A 21,929-nucleotide genomic window follows, 5' to 3' on the forward strand; every position below is an offset into this window, starting at 1 on the left:
AACGAAATGTGGCACAAATTGTTGGGGTTGTACGAGAGGAAAAATGCCCTCAACAAAGCTTCTCTGATGAGAAAGATCACGGGGCTGAAGTACAGAGATGGAGAAAGCATAGTGGTTCACATCAACACCTTCATGGGGTTAGTAAATCAGCTTGTTGTAGCAAAGTTTCCCTGAGACGACTCTCTATAGGCCCTACTACTGTTGTGTACCTTGCCGAACAACTAGGGTTTAGGGTAAAAACAAGAAGAGAATATGTCTCTACAAGTGGTAAAAACAAGTATTCTAAATGAGGAAACAAGAAGGAAGGACAAGGGTGTCATGTCCTAGTCGGAGGTAAATATGGCACAACATCCTAACAGAGGAAGAGGCAAGTAGAGAAGTCCCCAAAAGAGAGACATGTCTCAAGCCATATCCAAGTCTAGAGGAAAACTCACATGCTTCTACTGTGGAAAACATGGACACTTCCAGAAGGACTGCCAACACCTTAAGAAAGACAAAGGTGCTTCGAACGATGTCGAACCCGGAAAGATTTCTGAAGAAAAGGGCACTTCAGCCATGACTACAAGTGAAGAAGAGCTCATGTTCATTTGCAAGCAAGTGAGTGTAAATCTTGCAAATGAAGAGTGTACATGGGTGATTGACTCTAGTGCATTTTTCCATTTAACACCCTCGAGAGAATATTTCTCATCTAACATAGATGATGACTATGGTTGTGCAAAGATGAGAGATAATGGAGCATGCAAGATAGCCAGCATCAGAAGTGTATGTCTGACAACATCGATTGGTTGTAGATTGATCTTGAGGGATGTTCGACATGTACTCGATATCAGGCTGAATCTGATATCGACTAGAAGATTGGACAATGAAGGCTACAATGGTAGTTTTCACAACGGCATGTGGAAGTTTTGTAAAGGAAATCTCATAGTGGCCCGAGCATAGAAATAGGGGACACTGTATGTGATGCATGCCAAGTTGTGCAAGGATGAAGCAAATGTGGCAGCCGACTCAAGTGGAGAGCTATGGCATAAGAGGCTTGGTCACATGAGCGAGAAAGGTATGCATATACTGGCCAACAAGAAACTCCTTCCGGAAGTAAGAGGGATACACTTGGAGAAGTGTGTCGTTTGCCTGGTCGGAAAGCAAAACAGAGCCGCGTTTCACTCAAGAACACCAAACAGAAAAGAATGTGCACTAGAACTAGTCCACACGAATGTATGCTACGTAGATGCTTCATCACACCGTGGTGGAAAATATTTTGTGAAATTTATTGATGAATATGGCAGGAATTCGTGGGCTTTCGTGCTAAAGTCGAAAGACCAGGTGTTGTCGGTTGTTAAGGAATTCCAGGCCAGACTCGAAAGAGTCTAGAAGAAAGTTGAAGGTTGTTTGAACCGACAATGGTGGCGAATACAAAGGACGTCTCGAAGAGTATTGCAAGACCCAAGGCATAAGACTCGAATATATGGTGCCTAAGACCCTTGATCTGAATGGTCTTGCAAAGAGGATGATCGAACAATAATGGAAAGGGTGAGGAGCATGGTGTCACATGCAAAGCTTCCAAAGTCGTATTGAGCTGAAGCTTAGTTGACAACAGTCTATCTGATTAACAGGTCTCCCTTAGTGCCCTTGGAAGGTGATGTTCCACAATGTGCGTGGACATGTAAAGATGTGTCCTATCAACACTTGAAGGTGTTCGGATGCTTGGCATATATACATGTTACAAAGGACCAAAGGTCGAAGTTGGAAACAAGTCGAAACCATGTATATTCCTAGGATACTCAGAGGATGAATTCGGTTACAGGCTATGGGATATACTCAACAAGAAAGTTGTGAGGAGTTGAGATATAGTATTTATGGAAGAAAAGATGGTTGAAGACTGGAAATAACAGAAGTTAGAGTCGTCTTCCTAGTCAACTCCCACTACTATGGACTCAGGACTAGTCAACTCTACACAATCAACTGTTAGGAGACAACCAATTGGCACAACCGAATCTGAATTAGTTGATTCGGAGCAACCGACTAGTACATATGAGTCTAAGTCAATTGATCCATGGAGATTGATTTAGGCATACGAGTTGGAGTCGGTCGATCTTTAGAAACTGGTCGACATGTATGAACTCGAGCCGAGTGAAGAGTCGACAGATACATTTGAACCTTAGCTGACCATAGGAGGTGGAAGATACCCACTCAGACAAAGAAGAGCACCCTCTCGATACTCCAGTCAATATGTCCTATTGATTGATGACGGTGAGCCAAAATGTTATGAAGAAGCCAATAATGACAGATGAGCACAAGGAGAAGTGGTAGAGTGCAATGCAAGATGAAATGAACTCCTTGCATGAAAATTATACTTACGACTTGATAGAATTATCGATAGGTAAGAGAGCCCTGAGAAATAAATGGGTCTACAAGCTGAAAAATGGGGAAGATGGCAGCTCACCCAAATACAAGGCCCGAATTTTAGTGAAGGGGTTTCAACAGAACAAGGGGGTCGATTTTGATGAGATTTTTGCACCAGTCGTAAAGATGACATCTATCCGAACTGTTTTGAGCATAACTGCCAGTATTAATTTGGAAATAGAGCAATTAGATGTCAAAACAACATTCTTGCATGGGGAATTAGACGAAGATATCTATATGCAGTAGCCCGAAGTTTTGTGGAGAAAGAAAAAGAGATTTTGGTGTGTTGGTTGAATAAAAACTTGTATGGTTTGAAACAAGCTCCATGCCAATGGTATAAGAAGTTTGAATCCATCATCCTTGAACATGGGTTACATAAAAGACAAGCTGATCCCTGTGTGTTTGTCAAAAGGTATGATGAAGGTGATTTCTGGATTCTATTGCTATATGTGGATGGCATGTTAGTGGTCGGACAAGACATCAATAAGTTTGCGAGCTTGACTACTTTAAGATTCCCATGCTTTAACTACTTTAAGATTCACTTGTGAAAAATTTACCAAAATTTGCTCCATGAGAGAATCAAAGTGAGGTTGAAGCAAAAGAGAAGAGTTAAAGCATAATGGAGGCTTTTGAAGTAAGGATTTATACATGTCAATTGCATGACTACAAACCTCCAAACAAATAGGAAAGTGACTACATCTTGTAGAACTATCATACCAAGTGATGTCGGTAAAAAAGAATCATCGTGCATCACATACATCCTATCTAACCAACTCCATGTTTGTCTATGTTGAGCAGATTGGAAGGTAAAACCTGGATCATTCCCATGAAACCATGTCCAAACATCGAACTTTAGAACCTCCATAGCCAAGAAATCCCAAGCAAGTTGCTCAGGATCATCCATGATTGAATGTTCAGATGTAAATTGAGATGCAACAACACACATGTTAAAATCACCCGTAAGTAATCCTGGATGGCCCACACATAGGGTTTGAAGGAGTGAGCCCCATAATGCAATATGTTGAGTGGCTTGGTTAGGGGCATAAATCCCAACCACCCACACAACCATGCCAAACGAGAACCAAAAACCGACCATAAGAATCATTATGCACCACTTGAGGATAATATTTATCGCGCATGATTAATACCACACTTGAATAATGATTATTAACATATCTTGCATAGAATGATGAATATCCACGCAAATGAACAGTTGTGGATCCTACGAACTCATGACACTTATGCTCAACTACACATACTATGAAGAAAAGCGCGGAATATTGCCCGGCCTCGACCAAGTCTTGAATCACAGAAATAGGAATGAAACATAGAAATGGGAATTAGAGAGTACACATAATATTTACGTGGAAAACCCTAATAGGGAAAAACCATGGGAGCCCACAGACTCCAAACTATCACTATATGAGAAAGGGTACAAACAGAGACTCAGAGGCAACGACCTCGAGCTCTGTATCTTCACCAGCCAACGGTTACAACAGAGTATAGCTCTGTATCTCACTCTCTCTCTATACAACAGTTATACACATACAAAATATGATAACAACTACCCACACATAAAGTGATTGCCCTAAGTTATATTTATACTTATATGAACTTAGAGCTATTTACAAATATAGCCTCAAAAGGCTTACTCAAAACATATTTACAAATATGTCTTCACTTCCGGTTCACACCGAGTCCATCTGATCCGGTTTTCAGATCTTTTTCGGTACTCATCAGGTCCATCCGATCCGGTTTCCGAATCTCCTCATTCATAACCGGATCCCATCCGGAGGGACCGATTTCCCAACAATCTCCCCCCCTTCACTCCGGCATGGGATGTCTTGTTAGCCTGATCCGCTTTTGGCACGCGTCTAGCTTGTCGGTCGTCAACACCTTGGTCAACATATTTGACCCGTTCTCCTCCGTGTGGATCTTCGTCAACACGAACTCTTGAACTTCTACTCTCTCCCGGATCCAGTGTTACCTCCAGTGGATATGTTTTTTCTGGGAATGGTAGGTGATTTAGCGGAAATGAAACGATTCTTTTTTTCGCCCTACATGCTGAATCCGCGTGTTTACTACGCCACATTCTTTGCAAGGTGGATGACACTATTGTTAGTTCTATCCAATCATGGTTTTTTCCCCATATCTATAACCACTAAACTTTGTTTTTCAATATACATAGATTGAGTTCCCTTATTCTTAGGGCCCAAACCTTGAAGTGAGACCTCTTTATAACCTGCTTTTCCCCCATATCTATAACCACTAAACTTTGTTTTTCAATATACATAGATTGAGTTCCCTTATTCTTAGGGCCCAAACCTTGAAGTGAGACCTCTTTATAACTTGCTCTAGATGATGTTCCTTCATTCATAACAACCACAATATCTGGCACACCAATATCTCTCCCAACTCCTTCCTTACCATTCCCTTCATTAGGAACCTCTAAAGTTGAAGGACAATGACGTTGGCATTCCACCATAAAGTGACCCCATTCACCACATCCAAAACAATGACCTGCAAATGTCTCCCATTGAACAATTTAAAACAAAGTCTTTTCATACCAGGTGTGTTCATATGCACCCATCTTGGCCTCTTATGACTTGTATCCCATAACACACAAAATCTGCACTTATTTATAGCATTTGCATGTGGAGATACCAATACTTTACCCATTTGACTCATCAACTATGGTAAAAGTGGCCATAAAAACGCATGCTTACAATCCATTGTTACCCAAACTGGGCATTCTTGTTTCAACAAAGCATGATAGTCCACTATGGTGTCGAGTAAATCCTCGTGTGTTCACGAAATGAAGCGGGACCACCGGGGTCCTGGACCGGAAGGATTCAATGTTTTTAGCAGCGTAAGCGAGAAAGTATTGAAGATAGATAGATGGATGAAGAGAGAGAGAGAGGGAGAGAGATTGAGATAGAGATTGAACCCTTGACTTTAGTTTTACGAGACAAGATACATCACCATTAGGATAACTCCGATCTTTGATTAAAAGTTTTTTTTTTATTACTTACATCACTTGCCTCCTTTCCACAAGCCCAACTATAGGCTTTTATAGGTCTCTCCATGCAAAAACCACAGGCCAAAACCATGGGCTAAAACTACTAGCTGAAACCATGGTTTTGTGCCCACAGTTTCTATATGTTTGCTTCCTACAAAATACTGAATATGAAAAGGAAATATACAAATTCTAAAGCACTTAGTAGTGGCTTTAGTCGTAAGTTAATTTGTTTCTTATCTTGGACGTGCAAGGTTCAAGCCTTGCTTCCACCCCTATGTATGCACTTAGATGTTACTAGGCTTTAGTCTTATTTTTATATTTACAATTGAGCGCACATCACACGTGCACATGTTTAACTTTACATCTACCTTTTCTTTTACGTTCTCATTTCAATCCTATTTACAACATGCTAGTATATGCGTGTGGCCTTCACCCCTTTCACACGTGCACAATGCACCTTCTTGATTTCGTTCGTTGCACGCAATTTTCACACCGTTGCCGAAAATCTTCACGACAACGGGGGACCATCGCATTACATGCAGTAATCATTTATAAAAAAACACTTGAACTTTAGCCAACAATGCACTTCAATGTTCAAGGGAACAAAATACTGCATCATAAAACCCCTGTGGTCCTGCAAATATATCCTCAACACAATTCGGTGACACGATTGTGTTCAACCATTGTTTAATCCAATTTATATAGGGGAGTTTCCTGGTAAAAAATAATATAACCGCACGATCATAGAATACATCAAAAGACTGCAACACTACCTTAGCATCAACTTCCACATCAATGCATTCTTTTGCTACATTTTCATTTTCTTCCACAATATTAGACAACAAGGTATTGGCAAATCCCCATAAACTATGCCAATTACAATGATCCTTGTCAACTTCATCTACGTGTATTGCCTCAACATATGTTAATTTCTTCTCATTAACTTCCTCAAAACCCTTAAACCTCTTAGAGCTTCCAAATTCTTCCCTTTCACGATTACATTCAACCATCACATTACTTTTATTGAATCAATGATTCCAATATCGATGTCCCCCACAATTTGTGATGAATTCATGTTTATATCCATTATTCTTGATGTGATATTGATCTGGGATAAAGATAATCTTCCATGAACAAGGGAGAAAACCAAAACTCACCCGATTGAAGAGAGCGAAGATGAAGAAGACAATATGGGGTTTGCAATGCGTGTTGAGTATGTGTATGTCGACAACACACGATTTCTACTTTCAATCGCTACGTCTAGTATAGACACCAAATTAAACTTGCTATATCTCATTACGAAGCACTAACCAAGGGCTTTCCAATTGTCTTTGTGCCCAATTCCGTTGCTGATAGAGAACACAGCAACAAAAACAAATTCGCTTCTTCGTCTTCCCCTCTCCATTCTTGCCTTTTGTTTTTCTTTCTACTTCTCTCTCTCCTTTTTTTATTATTGTAATTACCTTACCCTAGTGGTAAGTTGTTAGCACTACAAGCATTGCGTTCTAGGTTCGAAACCCAACTTCCTCACCTCTCTATTATATACTTCTCATATATCTCTTAATTCACTAGATGCCAATGTGGAATGTAGGGGTTGAACTTCTTCTTCTTCTTCTTCCTCACCTCTCTATTATATACTTCATATCTCTATTTCACTAGATGCCACTGTGAAATGTAGGGGTTGAACCCATGACCACCTGGTCTCCATTGGGCAACCTTACCAACTGAGCTACATCCATCTGGGCTCTCTCTCTCTCTCTCTCTCTGGTAAAAGCACACAATTATATTAATTGTATGTAAAATCCACTTAGTTATAACACTTCTTAGTCTCCTCTACCTATCATATGCCTATGTAGGGAAAGGGGCGTTCTATAATGCTATTAAAAAACCTGAATATGCATTTGAGGAAATGATCCCCACATGCTCTAACATCCAAAAATTCCACATGAAAATACCTTTAAGCTTCCTTATATAGGCTTTCACCCCATGTCTATTATCAAACATGGAAGCATTACACATATTCCAATTGTGTTGTAGACCCCAATAACGTAAAAATTGGAACAATATCTCCGTGTCATCATTATTGAGAAAAAACCCATTGTTGAGGTCTCAAACAACGGGTTAAAACTTGCCAAATGTCCGATAAGTACTTCCAAATGGTACACGCTATAGGACATTTAATGAACCTATGTGTACTATCCTCCAATGGAACGGTGCAAAAGAAACAAGTGCCAGACCCTAGTCCTCGTCTCTTTAAGGACGAACCTAATGGGAGCCCACCAATCATGACTCTCCATATGAATACCTTTGCATGAAATGGTAGATGGGAATGCCAACCACGTTGTAATATTTTCCACCACCTTGCATCTGACTTATATACATTCCACAACTTCGTGGCTTTAGGAGATAGCCAAGATAATGATGCCATCGCATGATGATACAATATATTTGTCATGACATGTAACAAGCGTGCACCATCTTGTAACCGCTAATCTACCCAAGGTGCAAAATTTGTTTTCAATGGCAACGATCCTTACAACAATGGTATATCTTGTAATTTCTCCCAAATAAATCCATAATTTGGGGGAATACATAACCATCTCTTGGCATCTTCAAAATTCGACAACATTTGAGATTCATTATCAACCACATCTTCCAAATGTACAATCCCCAATCGAAATAAACGATTAAATTGAGATCCCATGCCAAAACAACACTCAAGAAGAAACAAGCAATTCATTTTGTAATTAATTACAATATTCTCGATCACTTGATGGTCCCCATTCAAAAAGAGATAATGCATCTTGCCACGATCTTACCAAATGTTGTCCACATACAGAATGTCGAATCTTTAGAGGAATACTTCCATTAAATAGTGACCACCATGATGCTTGAATCTTTGTTTTCCCATGCACCAATCCTTCATGCTCAATAAAATATTGCATCATAGATATCCATGGTTGATCCTGTTGACATATATCTCGTAATAATGCAAATCTACGAGCCATCAAGTGTCTTTCCAAATTCAATAGTGTTGCACCGCCAAACCTTTTAGGAGTAGCCAAATGGTCCCATGAAATCCAAGTAACTCCCATCATTTCTCCCTTCCGCAACAACATGACCCGAATAGGTTGTAACATGCTTTGTAATGCCTTCTTAGTCCAAGGAAGTAAAGGTAAAAAATATAATAACATGCGTATCAAGATACATTGCACCACTTTGAGTCGTACATGAAAGGGCCATAATTGAGACTTCCAATACATAAATTTGTCCCTCAATTTACTACCAATCCAATCAATCAATTGAACATTTGTAACATCAATGCCTAATGGATAACCCAAATGTCGATAAATTGAACCTTGTGTAATCACTGACCCTTGCCATCTCAAACATTCTGAATCACTCTTTGTACAAGAAATAAGGCGACACTTCCTCCAATTTATATACAACCCTAAAGCCAAAGAAAATTGATCCCAAACTTGCATACTCCTTTTAAGATTTTCTTTTGAGGCTTGTAAAAACATAAAAGAATCATTTGCCAATGCTTGTGCCACCAATTGTCCACCAGAAGGAAGATGCAAACCGACAAGATCACCACTGGCCGCAAGATTTGACAACATTACTAATAAAGGATGTGTAACAATAGCAAATAACAATGAGCTTAGTGGACATCCTTGCTGCATGGATCTAGTAAGAAAAACTTTTGGAGTGACTCCACCATTAAGCATCACACGTGAGGTTGCATTTTTCCCTAGCAAAAAGATAAGTTGACACATACGAGGACCAAACCCCATATTATACATCACACCTGAGAGTAAAGACCAATGAACATGATAATATGCTTTTTCCAAGTTCTCTCTCTCTCTCTCTCTCTCTCTCCCCAAATCGACAGTACCACATGACATTATTAGGGCTTAGTTCACTTTACCCCCAATGTTAGTAGAAGCACTTTTCCAACTTGTAGTCTTTATTCACAGGATACATAGCCAACCACATGATAGAATATCTTATCAAGCCTTTAAGGCCTCTCGATCACTATATGAGTCCGACTACACTAGCTCATGGTATGGCATGATGGTGAGTTGGCTTCTTGCGAATGGTCTAGACATTAATAACCTACCTCCCCTTAGGTACAACCACACGATTGATAACACTTTAATCTCTCATGAGGACCACAATAAAGTAATATGCCAAGAAATATGGCAAATTTACACTCGGTATAAATGGATCACCCCACTAGAGCCACTCCCATCTAAAATGTTGTATTATAAGGAACACTTGATGCACTTCTTTATGTTAGGTTTTATCACGCGGCCAAAATATCTAGATGTATTCTTACCACGTGCACTAAGGGTTGCCATTGGACAACTTAGAATATCATGCCACCAACTTGAGATTGAGAGTGGTCGTATTAATGGAGTCCCTAGGGAGGAAAGGATATGTAGGTTATGCCACATAGAGATAGAGGATGAGTATCACTTTACATGCAAGTGTCCAACCTACGTCGAGATAAGGGCAAAATACCAAGACATACTTGGTTCCTCTCCCACCCTCCCCAAACTATTAGATACTCTAGATATAAAGAAATTAGGCAAATACATTCTAGAACTAAAACAACACAGAGAGAATAAGTTACAAAATGTTGACTATAATGTTGTTAATGTTCAACAACATGTAACAAAAGAAGTTTTTCAGGAACAGGGGGAGACAACAAATGTCAACACACTTGCACCACTCAGCCTTTCCCTTGATGAGGCAGAAGCAACTCGAAGTGGTGCAGAAACAATAATGAAAATAAGGGAACATGAGCTACACCGCCTAGAAACCATGGCTAGGACACTCTCTACATTGGGACCATGGGTCACACCCACACCAAAACCCTTTGACCTCCCACTTCTTTTCAAGAGGCTTGGGTGGAAATAAAATTAGGCTTAGTGTAAAGTCACTTCCTTTATCGAGTATACCATGTTTTGTACACTACTAGAACTCTTTTAGGTTAAGTTCTATTTTTACTTTATTTTATTTTAGTTATGATGATTGGATAAATACTCATTTTGTTGTAAACCAATTGTCTCATGGGCCAATTTAGGCCTTAGAAGACGTTAATCTCTCTCTCTCTCTCTCTCTCTCTCTCTCTCGTTACAAGTTTTCTCTATTACGTCCTTGCTCTTTGATCTCTTTCATCATTTGTAGTGTAGTGTTGTAGACCCTTCCACTAACAACCTGATTTCCAACAGATGATAGGTATAGCCCATGACCTTGAGGTAGAGGTTGGTTATGTGTGCAAATAGCAATTGTGTGGGCCTTGAGCTCAAGTTACGAGGTTGAAATTTAAAAGTGATCATAAAAAATGTTCAAGAAGGGCCTAAACGATCTCTATGACATGTTTTGGCCACAAACAAAATGTTAGAAATGTGGAGACTCCCAAATGACATCAACAAAGTATTGTTTTGATGCATGGAATTCTCCTTTAGAACACCGTTATAAACATAGTTCGTGCCATACTTCCCATTTGTATCATACTCATACTTGAATATTCGTATCATACTCATATGTGAAATGTCAAGAAGTATGATTGAAATCCATTCCTCTATATTTATTTTTATTTTTCTAAATTTTTTGAAAATATGAAAAATAAAAAATAAACAACATTTTTATAGATAAAAGTCAAGACCATAAATTCATTGAAAACTAAGAAAGTAGCATCCAAAGTTCCAAACATGAACTAAAATTCATCCAAAGTTCAAACATGAACATTAACCTAGAAAGTGGCCCTAAATTCATAGTACTAAAATTTAATCTCATCTCCTATTCTTGAATTGCATTGTCAATGTCAACATCTTGCCCATCATCATGATCTTCAAAATCCTCATTAACCATAGTTGCATGTTGCCTTTGCAATAGCAAAAGCCTATCATCATCTCGTCTTCATTAATCATATCCAAAGTCACGTCCATGCGACTTGAATATCTTTTTTTGACTTTCTTTAATAGACAGTGGTTTGTATGAAAGTATACTAGCTTCTCTATGTGATCATACCTTATAACATTGTTTGTTCATCTACCATGTGAACATCCACCGTCTTCAATAGGATGAACATGGTTGTGCAGACATAGTCCATGTCAATAGTAAATACTACCAATAAGAATATGATAAATTGCTACAAACTATCTAGAATGAGAATATCAACCTTTACTTTGACAATCTAGCATACCATAATTTAGATGTGCTCCTTGGATTCGATAGATATTGACAAAGCTAACATAACATGTTCATAAGCCATTTTCCATTACAATCCTTTTTTTACTTTCACCAAACAATCAAAATCATAAGGCATCCCAACAACAACAAGACGGTTATGAGAGTTTGGAGGAATTCTTGCCACTATGATTTTAGATCTCAACCATTGAAAGTATCACTCTAGATGCCATACATGACAACACGTTTTGTAGGATGGATCCTTAGACATAATGTGTGGCATGGTTTATGAAGTAGATATAAGCTTGTGAATTACTACTAAGCTCAAGCAATTTTAAATTTTCAACACTACAATTTGTCAATTAGTATGTTTAGTGTTGCTTTTCACTCTCCTAGCATTTTATAGGAGATAAATTAAGTTGTCAAGAGTATTTCCAAATTTGTTGACTTCAATTATGGCTTTTGTATATCACACACATGCACTCTCTTTCTCTCTCTCTCTCTCTCTCTCTCTCACACACACACACACACACACACACACACACACCATATGGGAGCAAATAATGACCACAATCCTTCTATATCGTAAATTCACGAATATAGGACCCCACCATTTCATGAATAATCAAGTTTGACATGCATCTCAAAATTTAAGATCTCGAGTGTGTGTGTTGGTGCCCACGTAGCCCTTATGATACCGCGTTAAAGCAAGTTGTTGAAAATTAACTTGTTTCCCAACTTTTCATTTACACGTCAACCAAAATTTGTAGAATTATTAAGCGTGTCTACATTTTCTTCAAAAAAAGGTGCACACAATCCGGAAGATAACATGGTACAAAAATATTAATTTGCTATCCATTATTAACGCAAAAGTCAAATTTGAAACTTAGTTTTAAGAGAGTTGACTCTTTCTCATTAGATAAACAAAAGGATGTGGGCATCATCCAATTGATGCATACCATATATAAATATAAGTTACAAGGGGCATAATCACTTTGAGCTTATACTATAGTTTAGATTTGGTAATCACCCAAATTAAGAATCAATAATCAGTAAAAAAACCTAAGCTCATATAGTTTCATATAATATAGTTAACATGGTTTCGAAGAAGGTGGTTGTATCTAGTATTGTGGGTGTCCTTGGTGGTCTGGCTTTCATATTCGGAGTTGCGGGATTCTTTTCGGGTGTCAAGGTATCGTTATTGTAATTTTTAAATAAACACTTCACATACATATTTTGAACTCTTTATAGGTTCACATCCTCATGATCAATAATATGTGGAGAATTTGATGGGGTTTTGGTGAAGTATTACATGTGTAGTAGCATGCTATAAGAAGTTGATAATGTTAATCTATTGTAATTGAGATCAACGAGACCCCTCTATTTGAGCATGTCATTGTGCACATATATTCATACTACATAATCAACCAAGTGTGTGTGTTTTCGACACGGATGATGAATGGATATAGATAAATCCGTACAACATATTTATTAAGTTATTGGTATACCAATGACATTAATATTAATGTACACTCTTGGTGTGGTCTAGGATGGCTCTGGTACGTTTTGGTATGCAACCGACTATTCCTATTGTAGGTGGTATTCAACTCCGGCAACAGGACTTGGGATTGTTGGATGTTTCTTTATGCTTGCGGCGCAAATTATTAGCAACATTGGGGGAGGTTGTGTATGTTGTTGTATCAAACACCCTCTTATTTCGGGTTCCAAGACTACAGCTATTTTGTGTCTTATCCTCTCATGGTAGGTAATTTTTATCCATTTTCAATATCCCTTCTCTCTCACCTCCCGAAGTGAGAAATGGTCTAGATGAAAAACAAGTCTAAGTAAGAGAAGAATAAGCTTGCGACAACAATTTTAAGTTTGTAACAACATAGAACTCCTCATGATTTATGTAGATCATGAAGATGACCACACATGAATAGTTAGTTACACCTCCCCTTGAGTGATGACTTCTATTGGCATCCGATATTTTCTCCACAACACAAGGACTAAAACAACAACATTGTCCATTAAAGTTGAATACTAATAAATCGACATATTACCCAAATTTACATAATATATTATGTCTTGTCATGTAGGATATTAACCATATTGTCCTCGATATTTTTGTTCCTTGGTGGCGTCTACAACTCGGGGTCAATACACATGCAATTGGATGTCTACACTGATGGTACCATTGTGTGCTACTATCCTGCCAAATGGCCGCTCGTGGTAGGTGGCATTTTGAGCTTGTTTGCCACAGGGATCGCCATTTGCTTCTACATCACTGCGAACCCCAATGCATCCTCCACCAATGAACCCCAAAGCAATAATGTCAACATCCAAATGCCTACTGCCAACTACAAACAAAGTGGCATCCCGGCCGCCGCAGCCGTTGGTGTTCCCCCCGGCAGTTACCAAGCCGGTGTCCCAAGCCCAGGCTACTACTAAAGTCAAAGATTGTACCCAAATCATTTGAACCTTGTACTACACAAGGTTTTTTCATAACATTCCATTAAAATCCTTCCACCATTGTCACATTTGTTAAGACCTAATCTGATTTCTCAACTTTGTCGCAATGACACACTTTATGCATTATAATGTTTCAAGGTACTTATACCATATGTGGTTAGAGCATGTGTGTCCTAGGGGCTCCCTGCCCACCCCATTTATGCATTGAAGGTTTAAATTCTTTCTACTAACATAAGGACAATATCTTACCAATTGTCTTATTGTTTTGGTTTAAAATGCACTTCTTTGTGTTTTCATGTTAATAGATTTGCCTTTTGATGATTTGTCACATTGTCAATCTCTCCATCTCATTTTATCTCCTTTTATCATTTGAATCTAGAACCATAGTCCACCATACATCCTTCACTATACTTTTTTGAATGGTCTTCTCAAGGCTTTTACTTTAATTTTTAAGCTACAAGGATGGAGTGTTGACATAACTAATGTGTAAGTCTACATGTGCCAATATTTAGGCATGAACTTGCTAACCAAAAACCTTTGGCCCTTGACATGTTTTCACACCGCTCATAACCCCTTGGGATTAAGATTTAGTGGCATATCATCAAAGAGCATTAAACTTAAATTTATTGCCAAAACCCTAGGACATAAAAGGATTAAAAAATGGTCTCAACCGAAAAGGACATGGTTTCAAGTGGTTAAAGCTCTTAAATTTGATATTAATACTCATGAATAGCCAATTCTTTATAAATATATAGCTTCCAAGAGATGGACCGTCCAAACCATATCATGAATATCATAATTAAAAGATAAGAGTTTTTTGGAAAAAATAAAAAAAGATAAAACGACAAAATATGTAGAATAGCTTTAATATGCGACAAAAAAGTTGTCAAAAAGTTGTGGAACATGGTATATCAATTCTCATGTTCCACTTATGTCCTAATGTAAGGGCGGTATGTTATTATATAGGACCTAATATACTAAGACTTCATTTTACTTACCTTACGATAAATCTTTTTCCTTGTTATGATGTGTAGATCACTTTTGTAACATCACTAAATTTATGTTATGCCACTTTGTCTTGCAAAACATTGAGTATGAACCCATCATATGACTCTCCTTGAATACAATATCGAATATAATAACCAACCATAGAGGTAGCTCGCACGAAGATAGTTTCACTATAAAGATGTAATTTTACCTAGGCGAGTTGGTACCAATGTTAGTTCACATTTTTGAACTTGGAAGTTTTGACTTTCTGTAAAGGGAAAGAATTTATAAGAAAATTTGGTGTGCTATATGCATAGGGAATATGAATATCATACAAATGAAGTTACTTTACTCAAATATACACACTTATTTATATTTATCCTAGGGTTCTCTATTTGAACCATAAACTTTAAGAGGGTTGGACTTTTGCAATTGTGCTAGCCTTTCATGGTTATAATTCTCATTGGTGCTTTTATTATTATAGAGTTCATTTGCTTAAGTGGGGATGATTGAAAATATTGCTTTGTACAACAAAAGATAACTAGTAATATGGCTTCGAACAAGGTGATGCTTGGCATTGTGGGTGGACTTGGTGTTCTTGCTTTCGTATGCGGCATTGCCAGATCCTTTATTGGCGTCAAAGTGTCATTATATAATTCATCATGATCACAACATGTGTAATTTCATCATACATATTATACATATTGTATTTGCTATCTTAAAATTTACTAGGCATTAATCATTCCACCTTGCAATTTGATACACATTAACATGCTTTCTATATTTTGTCATAATGTAAATACACCATCTCCATACTACCATACCACGATATGCACTCAATCATTACCATATTTTATTTTTGAACATCAATTGATGATAAATTGTGTATCGGTCCGAGGAGCGATGCTTAGTAATGTACATGTTTCACATCCTCACAACTAATTTTATATATATATATATAATATAGAAAGAATTGGATATGATTGTGTGGAGCAGAAGAGAGGTATGTTATGTGTGTGTGTGTGTGTGTGTGTGGAAAGAGGAGAAGAGAGAAGAGAAAACACAAGATAGATAGATGAAAGAAAATGAAGTAATCAAGAAGAAGATGTATATTAACAAGGAGAATATGAAATACAAAAATGTAGCATTACAAGGAGCAACAACCAACACTATATGAAGTAGGAGGGTGCTTTATATAGTCACTCTCTTCATTAACTCATTACAACACCCACTTTCTCTTGGGGGATGTGGAGACTCATTAGTCATGGAAAATATGGAACTCATTAGTTATGTGTCATAGAATATGATTCTATGACACATAGTAATGTGTGGAGAATAGTGATGTGACTTTTGACCTTTGAGTGCTCATAGATTCTCAAGGGTGTGTTCACACACTAGATTAGGTTAAGCTTGATTCTCAACACGCCCCCTCAAGCTCAACTTGGGTTGGCTCCTTTCAGTTGATGTTCGCGTCGGTTGGTACTTGGTTCTGTCTTGTACTCCCCCTCAAGCTTGGCAAGTCAGGGATCGTCAATCCAAGGTCTGAGATGAATTGCCGAAGCTTGTCGGCTCCTAGGGCTTTGGTGAAGATGTCGGTTGTCTGAAGATTTGTGTTGATATGTTGAAGGTCGACATCTCCAGCCTGAACGCGTTCTTGAATGAAGTGATAGTGCCCTTCGATATGTTTCGTGTGTGCATGGAACACTAGGTTCTGAGCCAGATAAATATTGTTCATGTTGTCGTAGTAGAGGGGAGTTGGATCCTTGATGGTAACGCATAGATACATCAAGATTCGCTTCAACCAGACGGCTTCACATGTAGCCACAACTGCGCCCTTGTATTCAACTTTTGTGCTCGAAAGTGCAACAGTCGGCTGCTTCTTGCCACTCTAGGATATTGCTCCGTTACCTAGGCAGAAAACAAATACGAAGGTCGATTGCCGATCGACTCTTTAGCCGGCCCAGTTGGCATCTGTGTGGCCGATTTGTAGAGAATGACACAATCCATTGTGCCGCTCGTGTATCATAACACTCGCTTAACGCAATCCAAGTGAATGTCTCGTGGCTTTTGCATGAATTGGCTCAAGAGGCCGACCGGATATCTCAGGTTGGGTCGAGTGATTGTGAGGTAGATGAGGCTCCCGATCAGTTTTCAATACTGAGTCGGCTCACACTCTTTGGTGCTGGAGTCGGCATCCAATTTGAGGTTTCGTTTGAGAGGGGTTGTCACAGATTTACACTTAGTCATCCCGAACTTGTATAACAAGTTAAGGATGTAGTGTCGTTGGGAGACCATAATGCCGAGTGGAGACTAAATCACCTTGATGCCAAGGAAGTAATGCATCTCCTTCATGTCGGAGAGGAGGGACTTGATCTTATTGATATCAAATAGATTTTCTCCTCCAATCACCAGATCATCCACATATAGGATGATGACAATAAGGCTTTCAAAATCACTTCTTATGTAGAGGGAGTTGTCGGATTTCGACATTCTAAAGCCGATTTGATGAAGATATTGTCAAAGTTAATATGCTGAAGCTTTGACAAATTGGTTCATCCGGATAACAACAGAGAATAAAGACATAGGTTTAATGGAAACCTTACAAAACATAGACAGAGAGAGCAGAATAGCATGAACTAAATTCAAAATAATAACCCTCTGTACATACAATGTGCTCAGTGAGCACTTTTATATAAGTCCTTAAAAAGGACTGACAAGTACTTCAATGCTCATACGAGCGACTGACACTGACTCCTAAAAATATGCCTACATACTAGGCTAGATTCGTAGGCCTCTAACGGCCTACCGGTTATAGTCCGATCCGGCTCCTAGTTCCGGATACCACCCAAACACCGATCTGGTTCTTCGTTCCGGACTCTGATCCGACTTTGGCTTATTCAGACGATCTGGATCCGTCTATTGATTCAGCTTCTCCGAATCAAACTCCTCTTCAGAATCAGTTGCCTCCGATTCGTTCCATTCTCCTAATTGGTTGTCTCCAATTCGTCTTCAACCTTCAGGCCCTTCCCCACGTCGAACCACGTCTGTGTTTCAGTCTTTCTGTATTTGCCTCCCCCTTTTTTAGTTGGCTCCGACTTGGGCTCTCCTTTTCGGTGGCTCCCCTTGCGTCTAGTTTCGGCTTTCTGAGCTGAACCGTGCACTCTGACTTCTTCAGTTGGGCCGAGATCAAAATTGGTTTCCGACTCGGCTTTTCGGTCGTCTTTCTGATTCCTCCTTTCATTCCTCCCCCTCAAGTTCGGCATATCAAGGTATTGCACACCCTCTGCACCAAAAAATTGCTACAACTTCTCTAAGCCGAGGGGCTTGGTGAAGATATTGGCTATCTACCGATCCGTTGTCGTGAAGATTTTCGGCAATAGTGTGAAAATCCCATAAAACGTACGAAATTGAGTATGAATCACATAATACAATAATTGTGAAGATAACATTTTAAATAAATTTAATATCTAAGTACAAAATGATGGAGGTTTCGAATGCACTTTATTACACGAGAAACGGACAACTAAATGTCAAGATATGAGGGTATAAAGTTTGTGAAAGGAAAAGAGAAAATTGTGAGATATCCCACATAGGCACGACAAATACGGCTCTCATCATATATAAGGTAGAGCAAAAGATATTATCTTTGTGTCTATGTGTGGAGCATAGAGAGTTCAAGGTAACTTGAACTCAGAGTGGAGGTGGGCTAGCTACTGGTAAAGGGTTTTGGTCAACCAAAACCGGACCGGCGATGGAGCCGGTGATTCGGCAGCATCCGACGGCAAACCGGTATCCGGCGGTGAGACAACGGCATCCGGCGTCTGGCAACTACATATATATAAATATATATACATATTTACATATACAAGGAGGGCAAGTAAGGATTCGAACCTTGCACCTCCAAGTTAGGAGTGAATTGGCTTACCATTAAGCCATGCTATTTAGTTGAAGTTATATTTCTATCATTGTAGTTTTACATGTAAATTCTCATACATGAGAGCTAAAATGAGTGACATGGTTATCATGCACCACATGTAATACATAAGCGCCAAATAGCAAACATGCAATTTATGCATGAGAGCGTCTATAAAAGAAGGAAGGGGGAGAAGAAAAAAAAAAACACGTTTTTTTTATGAAAATTAAGAGGAAGAAATTCGTTATCAAATTGATCGTGTAACTTGTTTCTTAAATCTAAAGTTAAAAGTTCAATCAATCTCTCTCAATCGTGTAATCTCAACTTCTCTCTTTCCCAATCTATCTTAAGTACTTTCTCAGTAAAGCTTGCGCGAAAGCTTGTACCGACTTTGAATCCTTCCGGTCTAGAACCCCGGCGGTTCCGCCTCACGATCCGCGCGTAGTGACGGATCTTCACGACACCGTCGAAACATGTAGTAGTTCCACTTCACCGGAGAGAAGGCGCTCACAGAAAAAATGGTAGTGCACCTCAATGTGCTTTGTCCAGGCATGAAAGACGGGGTTCTTACGCAACTTGATGCTATTGAGGTTGTCACAGTAGATCCCAACGGGATGGAACACCTCCACATGCAGATCCTTGAGTAGCCTTTTTAGCCGCTCCTCGATACTCGGCCTCGGTGCTCGACAGTGGTATTGTCGGCCGCTTTTTATTGCTCCTAGCAATCGTGACGCTTCCATGTGAGAATGCATATCCAGATGTAGACTTGCAGTCGCCAACATATCCGGCCCAATCAGCATCCGTATAGTCGACAAGTTGTTTGACTACACCGACCCGATATAGCAACCCCCGGTCCTTAACTTGCCACTAACATATCTCAGGATTCAGTGGGCGCACTGAAGGTGCTCCACGGTCGGATGCGCCATAAATTGGCTGATCAATCCGACCGGATAGTTGAGGTTTTGTCGGGTGATGGTTAGATATATAAGGCTTCCAACTATTTGCTGGTACCTTTTCGGGTCGCATGTCGTTCTGGAGTCGGGGCGAAGCTTCACATTCCAGGCCAGAGGAGTCAAGACAGATTTGCATTCTGTCATACCAAATTTGAAGAGCATACTCAACACATTGTGGCGTTGATTGATCGGTATGCCTTCCAAGGTGCGGATCACTTCGATGCTGAGGAAGTAATGGCGGTCCGCGAGATCCTTCATTTCAAACAATGCTGCGAGTTCGGACCATGGTTGTTTACGTACCCGTATTTAACGTTTAAATACGTATATCATTTGTATAGTACGTATTATACCTCAATGTTGTTCAGTCAAATATCACGTACATTTGTCCAATACGGTATTTAACGTATTTATAAAAAAACAGGTATAATACGTATTTATAAAGAAAATGTAAGTAAAACCCTAACAAATTGGCTGATCAATCCGACCGGATAGTTGAGGTTTTGTCGGGTGATGGTTAGATATATAAGGCTTCCAACTATTTGCTAGAACCTTTTCGGGTCGCATGCCGTTCTGGAGTCGGGGCGAAGCTTCACATTCCAGGCTAGAGGAGTCAAGACGGATTTGCATTCTGTCATACCAAATTTGAAGAGCATACTCAACACATTGTGGCGTTGATTGATCGGTATGCCTTCCAAGGTGCGGATCACTTCGATGCTGAGGAAGTAATGGCGGTCCGCGAGATCCTTCATTTCAAACAATGCTGCGAGTTCGGACCATGGTTGTTTACGTACCCGTATTTAACGTTTAAATACGTATAGTACCTCATCATTTGTATAGTACGTATTATACCTCAATGTTGTTCAGTCAAATATCACGTACATTTGTCCAATACGGTATTTAACGTATTTATAAAAAAACAGGTATAATACGTATTTATAAAGAAAATGTAAGTAAAACCCTAACAAAAAGCAAAAGAAAAAAAAGATTTTAGTGAAAAGGAAGCCAAAGGAAAGAAGAAAGAAGAATAGAAGAGACAACGATGAAGAAGAAGAAGAAGAAGAGAGAAAAGAAGACATAAACCTATCTTGAGTGTGATAATCGCAGTAGATAGAAGAAGAAGAAGAAGAAAATGAAGAAAAGAGAAACCTATCATGAGTGTGATAATCGTAAACGATTCCTCAATCTATGAAGGCATAATTGTAAATAATTACAATTTGAAGTAGAACATTGTGATACACACTTACACTAATTTATAGAATAAGGGAATGTCGACATCCATATTACTACAAGTATTTTAGTATGTGAAATGTTCAAATGTCTTATATGCATTTTAGGATGTAGAACTATATTGTACATCACAAAATTGTGTAAACATAGATGTTTTTTACAATATTATAGATATTTTTTAGAAAGGTAAATAATTTTCAAATTCTAGAAGTATTTAACGTACTATACGTAAAATACGTATTTAACATATTATATAAGTATTTAACATATTAAGAAAACGTATTTAACGTATTTTTAAATTGGGAGGTACTATATAGGTATTAATACGTTAAATACGTATGGTATCCGTACCGTACCTAACAACCTTGGTTCGGACTTGACGCGGTCGATTTCATCCAGGTCAGTGCCGGTGATGGCTAAATCATCAACATAAAGTAAAATACTAACTGGCCCGTTCCGACCTTGCCAGATGAAGAGTGAAGAATCCGACTTTGACATGGCAAACCTCATCCGACACAGTTGTTGTGTGATCTTCGCGTTCCAGGCACGTGGGGCTTGCTTTAGTCCGTAACGGAACTTCTTCAGTCGGCAAACGACCAATGTGTTCATTCTGGACTGAAATCCGGGGGGTTGAACCATGTATACTTGTTCCTCTAGATCACCTTGCAAGAACACATTTTTCATATCCATTTGATGTATATGCCATCCCTTCGCCGCTGCCACCGCAAGCAACACACGGACGGTCGTGATCTTCGCGACC

General features: G+C 39.0%; 1 protein-coding gene across 2 annotated transcripts in view; it reads left to right on the forward strand.

Moving 5' to 3' along the window:
• The window catches only part of LOC147861417 (uncharacterized), a 17,277-nt gene extending 3,186 nt beyond the window's left edge, over positions 1-14,091 (forward strand). Inside the window, exons 2-4 of one of the 2 annotated variants that reach the window (XM_087322740.1) lie at positions 12,729-12,809; positions 13,167-13,378; positions 13,717-14,091. In XM_087322740.1, coding sequence (XP_087178866.1) covers positions 12,729-12,809; positions 13,167-13,378; positions 13,717-14,068 — 645 coding nt within the window. In that variant the 3' untranslated portion in view covers positions 14,069-14,091. The remainder of the gene's footprint in view (positions 1-12,728; positions 12,810-13,166; positions 13,379-13,716) is intronic. The other variant, XM_087322739.1, reaches the window with a different exon arrangement.
• The last annotated feature ends 7,838 nt before the right edge of the window (positions 14,092-21,929 follow it).

Source organism: Azolla caroliniana, unplaced genomic scaffold (assembly GCF_043228905.1).
Source record: "Azolla caroliniana isolate FFs.n. ecotype wild unplaced genomic scaffold, voAzoCaro1.0.p SCAF_7, whole genome shotgun sequence".
NCBI lineage: Eukaryota > Viridiplantae > Streptophyta > Polypodiopsida > Salviniales > Salviniaceae > Azolla > Azolla caroliniana.